The sequence below is a fragment of the Oncorhynchus mykiss genome, chromosome 24, assembly GCF_013265735.2.
Source record: "Oncorhynchus mykiss isolate Arlee chromosome 24, USDA_OmykA_1.1, whole genome shotgun sequence".
NCBI lineage: Eukaryota > Metazoa > Chordata > Actinopteri > Salmoniformes > Salmonidae > Oncorhynchus > Oncorhynchus mykiss.
In genome coordinates this window covers 35,546,050-35,553,764 of record NC_048588.1, presented here as the reverse complement: position 1 = coordinate 35,553,764, position 7,715 = coordinate 35,546,050, and the positions used below count along the sequence as shown (strand labels likewise).

Sequence of the window (7,715 nt, the reverse complement as noted above, 5' to 3'; positions counted from 1 at the left end):
AATTCGTAACGGGATCCTTTATAGAGAAATATGATCCCACGATAGAGGATTTCTACCGAAAGGAGATCGAGGTGGACTCGTCGCCTTCCGTTCTGGAGATACTGGACACAGCGGGGACCGAGCAGTTCGCCTCCATGCGAGACCTGTACATCAAAAACGGACAGGGTTTCATCCTAGTCTACAGCTTGGTCAACCAACAAAGCTTCCAAGACATCAAACCAATGAGGGATCAGATCATTCGGGTGAAACGGTACGAGAGGGTGCCGATGATTCTGGTCGGGAATAAAGTGGACCTGGAGGGCGAGAGGGAGGTCTCGGCCGGGGAAGGGAAAGCGCTGGCGGATGAGTGGAATTGCCCGTTTATGGAAACTTCAGCCAAAAATAAAGGCTCGGTGGACGAACTGTTTGCAGAGATTGTCAGACAGATGAACTATTCAGCACCAGGCAGAAACGACCAGTGCTGCTCGTCTTGTGTTATTCTTTAAAAGGAGAATCTAAGTTAAATGTTTTCACATTTCTTAAATTTGCAAATGGTGAGTGAGCCCTTCCTAATATTAAATCTAAACTTAAAAGAAACAAGAATCGAGGAAACTCGATATACGTTTTGCTTGAAGACAAAAAACAGACACATTTTGAACAATACTTTGGTGTTAACTGTCATCATTAGTATTGGAAAGTGTCATATACAATGTGTTGCACAGGCTTAGAAAAGACAGAAATCTCATCTGTACCAGTGTTTACATGGCAGAGTACTTGAATGTTCTGGGAAAATGGCTACAATTTCAAACAACGGGCACTTGCATCCTTGGAAAAAGGGTTAGCCCGGTGCTATGTTGAGATGTTCAATGTAAGCTGACGTTTTTAGTTCACCATATATCTGTTTTTCTTTTGGAGGTGTGTTGCAGGTAGTCTGTACTGTTGAATTGTTCTTCGTGGCTCACCTTGGACTGAGTTAAGGAATTCCGTGAGGGAGGAGGGTAAGCAGGGAGGGTGAGGGCCACTCTTCGGGAATTCCGTTCGGCTGGAGAATCGTACACCGTTGATGTCAACAGCTCAGCTGAGTTAGCGACCCCTGTCTCAGCTTGCGCTCCCAGCTGGAATTTATCCCCAATGGCAGAGACGTCGAGACTGGGACCTGAAACGCTATGGATATTCCTTTTATGAAAAGAGGATATGACTAGAACAGCATATTTTGTTAATTGCTGCATATTAGTTATTTTTTTGAGGGGGGGGGGGGGGGCATTTAATTTTTTGACATTTTTTCCGCCCTCATGGAGTTATGTTCTGTGACCACAGCACACAAAAAAAATATGTTTTTCAAAGTCAGTGAGGTTAGAATTGGACACAACTTTTGGTGGAGTGTTATGATGAGTGCCACCCGTTTTTGTTGTGTTTGTTTCTTCTCCTTCGAACATGCGCGAGGACATTTACGTTACTGACGGACAGACGGCGACCCGACCGCCCTCGCATCGAGTGCCTTTCCAAAACTAGCTGTTCAAATTTAGTGCCAACCTGAGAGAGACACAAGACTCCCACGACATGGCAATCTACAAAAGTTCTTAACTGTTGGTCTGGATAATCTCTTTGGGTTGGAGAAGAAGAAGAAACAATGTAACAACAAGCCTTTTGATAAAGGAATGGTGGTTGTCTTCTATTTCGTTTTTATTTTTTTGGCCTTTTGAAAACTAAGATTTTTTTTTGTTGTTGTTGTAATTTCTCTCATGGGTTTAAATTTTTAAATACACAGGTACTGGAAACTTTTGACTTAACCAAACACTTCTTCCAGACCGTTTTAAATGAAAGGAATTCTATGTTTTGTTTTTATTTTAAAGAGTAAATGCGATGTACCATTAAAGTCTAACCCGATTGTAAGTTTAATTTCAGACCAGCCTTTTAACAGCTGTCTGTCTGTTTTAAAAATACTTTTAATACAAATTGCATTTTTTTTTAAAAAAACGCCGTTGTTGTGTTTTCTCTCTTTGTAAGTGTGTCTGTTTCTCAGGTAAATCAGATCCATTATATTGGGCAGTCTGCTCTCTCTCTAGGTTACCAGTAGGGCAGTCTGCTCTCTCTCGCTCTCTCTAGGTTACCAGTAGGGCAGTCTGCTCTCTCTCTCTCGCTCTAGGTTACCAGTAGGGCAGTCTGCTCTCTCTCGCTCTCTCTAGGTTACCAGTAGGGCAGTCTGCTCTCTCTCTCTCTAGGTTACCAGTAGGGCAGTCTGCTCTCTCTCTCTCTAAGTTACCAGTAGGGCAGTCACAGCTCAGATGTATAAACAGTGCCATTGAAAATCTCTGCAGTCAGTGCTAGAATGTAGAAATGAGGTGAAAGGTAACACTAAATGTGTCCAATCATGTCTGAGGATGGCGGGAGAAGACGTGGAAACCGGCCACTTGGGGCAACGGTGACCTTCAAGGTTGCAAGGTCGAATCTAGCGATATAAAGTTGTTTTTGATATTGTTGTTTTAACCCTTACCTTAACCATTCAGAGTTAATGCCTAACCTTAACCTTTCAGAGTTAATGCCTGACCTTAACCATTCAGAGTTAATGCCTGGCCTTAACCATTCAGAGTTAATGCCTGACCTTAACCATTCAGAGTTAATACCCGACCGTAACCATTCAGAGTTAATGCCTGGCCTTAACCATTCAGAGTTAATGCCTAACCTTAACCATTCAGAGTTAATGCCTGACCTTAACCATTCAGAGTTAATGTCTAACCTTGGGTGAACGTCTGACGTGAGACAGAGAGCTGGTAGGTGGGTGAACGTCTGATGTGAGACAGAGAGCTGGTAGGTGGGTGAACGTCTGACGTGAGACAGTGAGCTGGTAGGTGAGTGAACGTCTGACGTGAGACAGAGAGCTGGTAGGTGGGTGAACGATGAAGGAGTAATGGAGGTGTGTTATGGTGATGGACAGTGAGGCTGAGATAGGTGGGTGTTTACAAACAGGGATTAATCTGCCCTGTTCTGGGCTGATTGCAGAGCGGTCTGTTCTGGGCAGATTGCAGAGCGGTGTGTTCTGGGCTGATTGCAGAGCGGTCTGTTCTGGGCTGATTGCAGAGCGGTCTGTTCTGGGCTGATTGCAGAGCGGTCTGTTCTGGGCTGATTGCAGAGCGGTCTGTTCTGGGCTGATTGCAGAGCGGTCTGTTCTGGGCTGATTGCAGAGCGGTCTGTTCTGGGCTGATTGCGGAGCGGTCTGTTCTGGGCTGATTGCAGAGCGGTCTGTTCTGGAAAAGGGGAAACAAAAAGAAGACTGTGACGTGTGTGTTTACATATTTATGTGGAAGTGTGTGTTTGGCTGTGTCTGTAGACAGAGAGTGTGTGTTTGCCTGTGTCTGTAGACTGAGTGTGTGTTTGGCTGTGTCTGTAGACTGAGAGAGTGTGTGTTTGCCTGTGTCTGTAGACTGAGAGAGAGTTTGTGTTTGCCTGTGTTCTGTAGACTGAGAGAGAGTGTGTGTTTGGCTGTGTCTGTAGACTGAGAGAGAGTTTGTGTTTGCCTGTGTTCTGTAGACTGAGAGAGAGTGTGTGTTTGGCTGTGTCTGTGGACTGAGAGAGTGTGTGTTTGCCTGTGTCTGTAGACTGAGAGAGAGTGTGTTTGCCTGTGTCTGTAGACTGAGAGAGAGTGTGTGTTTGCCTGTGTCTGTAGACTGAGAGAGAGTGTGTGTTTGCCTGTGTCTGTAGACTGAGAGAGAGTGTGTGTTTGGCATTTTACATGAATTGTTCTGTTATTTTTTTTTCTGTTTTTCTCATTAGCTGCAAAATTCTCTCACTTAGTTGTTAGTTGCTACCTTCAGAACTGTGGTCTATCGCAGTTTCAGTTAGGCTAGCATTTAGCCTGTTGCTGTGCTAGAGTGAATCTCCTTGCTTAAGGAATGGCTTGTAGCCTCTCAGGCCTTAGACAGCTAAAACGCAACCAGACAGATAGTCAGATAGGTCACCGTGTGCTACAGAGTTGTGGGTGGATATCTGCACCAGATATGTCTTCCCCCCTCTGCGCTGCCTCACTTTTAAAGGGAAATGGAAACGAAGATACCTCGTCCGTTGTACAACTGAACGCATTCAACTGAAATGTGTCTTTCAACCCAACCTCTCTGAATCAAGCACTCGCTGTGGTGTAAACAACTGATGGCAGAATAATATTTTCCTTTGGAGAGAAAAGGACTAGATTGTGTGTCAGGCCAGAGTTCCTGTTTTTTTCTTGATTCATCCAGCTCTGCCTTTTTTTCAGAGAGGAAAAGGGGAAAGTTTCACTTCCTCTCCTCCGTTACCAAACATGGATCTGTTGAGTGGTGTGAACGGTTCAGTTGCAGTCTTGGTTAGAACATGTATTTGACTTTTATAACGTTATAAATCATTTGTAACCGTGTAGTGTAGCCTAACAGTGTGGAGCCTATGTACTCTTGCACATGCCTGTGAAGTGGGACAGATTCTATGCAGTCCTTTTTTTGTTGTTGTTTTGTTTAACATTCCGAGAGCCCCGCCCCACTGTGCATGTTTGGACCTTTTCAGCCAACAGGAAGTGTTGGTGAGGTTTACACACGGTCTGCATTTTCTCATTGTCCTGCTGGTCACGGGAGGTGGTCATATGATGTGGTTGCCATGGTTTGGGGGACATGGAGAAGTGGTATGAGTGGCCGTCTTTCTCCTTCCTAACCTCAGGCTAGTTCTGTAGCTGGAGGTCAGGCTGCTCTAGTGATAGTGTTAGGTTCCTAATCACTCTCTCGCTCTCTCTCGCTCTCTCTCTCTTGCTCTCTCTCTCTCTCTTTCTTCAAGGCCATACAAGTTGCTTTTTGTCCAATTAGATGTTAGCTTTAAAGAATATGCCTTGCCGTTGTGTCGTCCCTGCTCCTGTCACGCTCGTTGATTAACCAATGGCCTTTTCTCATTTGTGCAAAAGTTTGTCCTCTGCTCCATCCTCTCTCCTCCGTGACGTGGTGGAGGAGATTTGTTAGTAGGTGAACGGAAGAGAGTCCTCCCCTCGATAGCCACCTTTCATCGAGGATGGTCATGTGGATCCTACCGTGGAAGAGTTTTAAAATCTTTTTGATTCAACTTTTGTTTTGTTGGAGGAGAAATGCATGCACATGTTTAAAAACAACCGTTTTATCTATAAAATGTCTGCCACAACTAGTCAAATTTGTTTTTACCATTTTACGTGTGTGTGTGTGTGTGTGTGTATGTATGTACGTGTGTATGTGTGTATGTATGTATGTATGTATGTATGTATGTATGTATGTATGTATGTGTGTATATATTTATATATACTGAACAAAAATATAAATGCAGAATGCTACAATTTCAAAACATTTCAGTTCAAAGGAAATCAGTCCAATTTAAATAAACGCATTAGACCCTAATCTATGGATTTTACATGACTGGACAGGGGCGTAGACATGGGTGCAATCAGAATGAGTTTTTCCCCACAAAAGGGCTTTATTACAGACAGAAATACTCCTCCGTTTCATCAGCTGTCCGGGTGGCAGGTCTCAGCCGAAGGTGAAGAAGCCGGATGTGGAGGTCCTGGGCTGGTGTGGTTACACGTGGTTGTGATGCCGGATGGATGTACTGCCAAATTCTCTAAAATAAACATTAATTTCTCTGGCAACAGCTCTGGTGGACATTCCTGCAGTCAGTATGCCAATTGCATGCTCCCTTAACTTGAGACATCTGTAGAATTGTGTTGTGTGATTTTTGTTTTGTTTTTTTGTCCCCAGCACAAGGTTCACCTGTGTAATGATCATGATTAATCTTCTTTATAATTTGCCACACCTGTCAGGTGGATCGATTATCTTGGCAAAGGAGAAATGTTCACTAACAGGGATGTAAACAAACAAAATAAACATATTGGTGCACAAAATTTGAGAATTAAGCTTTTTGTGCGTATTGCAAAATTCTGGGATCTTTTATTTCAGCTCATGAAACACGGGATCAACACTTTACATGTTGTATTTATATAGTTTTGTTCAGTATGTTTTGGGATCCACCCCTGGAAATGCCATTTGCCTGATGACATGTGAGTGGACAAGGACTCTCATTTCCTACGATCACATTTTTTGTCTCCGTTCCCTCTCCTCGATGACCTTTGACCTTTTTCGAAAGGAGGCGGGAGAGGACAAAGGAATTTGAGAGAAAACAATTGAGAAAAGGCCAATGTGTTGCAGTTCCACACACGAGCTTAATCCAAGGTGGCTCAAACGCTGCTTGCTGCATCGATGCACATTCCTTCTATGTCTCCTAGCTAGAATGTAACTGGTTTCTGAACTGTGCACACCCATAGCTCTGAGCCCGTTGCTCGGTTCTGTGGTGCTGAGTATCTGCTGGGAGAAGCTGCATCTTGCCCCTAACCACGAGTCCAGGGTCAGATAGGTTCTTATCTCATGTAGTGGCCAGCGCTATGACTGGGAGATGGGATTTCTGATTGTAGATGTATAATCTGTAGCAGAGGCTAGCAGTCATAGAGGAAGTGTTGCAGTAGAAAGTGTGTGTGTGTGTGTGTGGTGTGTATTTGACAGTTCCATTTTTTTTACATGGTTCTTAATCACCATATAGACTCCTCTTTGAATTAGAGGGTGCTCTTTGCCTCTGGACGTCACTGGGTTATTTTGAGTTTGGGTTGTGTCTGTGGAGTATGTTGAGGCCAATGTGCAGTGTGTGTTTGTGTCTTTTTATCGTTCCTGTTCTAGCTACATTTTAAAATTAGACCTACATGCAGAATTGTTGTCAGATGTTGACCAGATGTCTTCTGGTTTAGTTTTTTAGTGGTGCTGTCACTTTCTCCCTCCTTGTCTCTTTCTCCCTCGCTGTCTCTTTCTCCCTCGTTGTCTCTTTCTCCCTCGCTGTCACTTTCTCCCTCGCTGTCACTTTCTCCCTCGCTGTCTCTACCCCTCTTCCTTTCCCTCGCGCCCACTTTCCCCCTCGCTGTCAATTTCTTCCTCGCTGTCACTTTCTCCCTCGCTGTCTCTACCCCTCTCCCTTTCCCTCGCGCCCTCTTTCTCCCTCGCTGTCTCATTCTCCCTCGCTGTCTCATTCTCCCTCGCCGTCTCTTTCTCCCTCGCTGTCTCATTCTCCCTCGCCGTCTCTTTCTCCCTCGCTGCCTCGTTCTCCCTCACTGCCTCATTCTCCCTCACTGCCTCATTCTCCCTCGCTGCCTCTTTCTCCCTCGCTGCCTCATTCTCCCTCGCTGTCTCATTCTCCCTCGCTGCCTCTTTCTCCCTCGCTGTCTCATTCTCCCTCGCTGTCTCATTCTCCCTCGCTGTCACTTTCTCCCTCGCTGTCTCGTTCTGCCTCGTTCTCCCTCGCTGCCTCATTCTCCCTCGCTGCCTCATTCTCCCTCGCTGCCTCAATCTCCCTCGCTGCCTCATTCTCCCTCGCTGCCTCATTGTCCCTGATTGCCTCTTCCTCCCTGGCTGCCTCAATCTCCCTGGCTGCCACTTTCTCCCTGGCTGCCACTTTCTCCCTCGCTGTCACTTTCTCCCTTGCTGTCACTTTCTCCCTCGCTGCCTCGTTCTCCCTCGCTGTCTCATTTCTCCCTCGCTGCCTCATTCTCCCTGGCTGCCTCATTCTCCCTGGCTGCCTCATTCTCCATGGCTGCCTCATTCTCCCTCGCTGCCTCATTCTCCCTTGTTGTGTCTTTCTCCCTGAATTTCTCATTCTCCATGGCTGCCTCTTTCTCCCTCGCTGCCTCATTCTCCCTCGTTGTGTCTTTCTCCCTGAATTTC

The 7,715-nt window shown here is 45.5% G+C and overlaps 1 protein-coding gene across 2 annotated transcripts in view; it reads left to right on the top strand.

Moving 5' to 3' along the window:
* Positions 1–1,956, top strand: part of LOC110503242 (ras-related protein Rap-2b) — a 2,317-nt gene extending 361 nt beyond the window's left edge. Inside the window, exons 1-2 of one of the 2 annotated variants that reach the window (XM_021581609.2) lie at positions 1–533; positions 906–1,956. The exon at positions 1–533 is cut by the window's left edge and continues 361 nt beyond it. In XM_021581609.2, coding sequence (XP_021437284.1) covers positions 1–485 — 485 coding nt within the window. In that variant the 3' untranslated portion in view covers positions 486–533; positions 906–1,956. Of the gene's footprint in view, positions 534–894 lie in introns of both variants that reach the window. The other variant, XM_021581608.2, reaches the window with a different exon arrangement.
* The last annotated feature ends 5,759 nt before the right edge of the window (positions 1,957–7,715 follow it).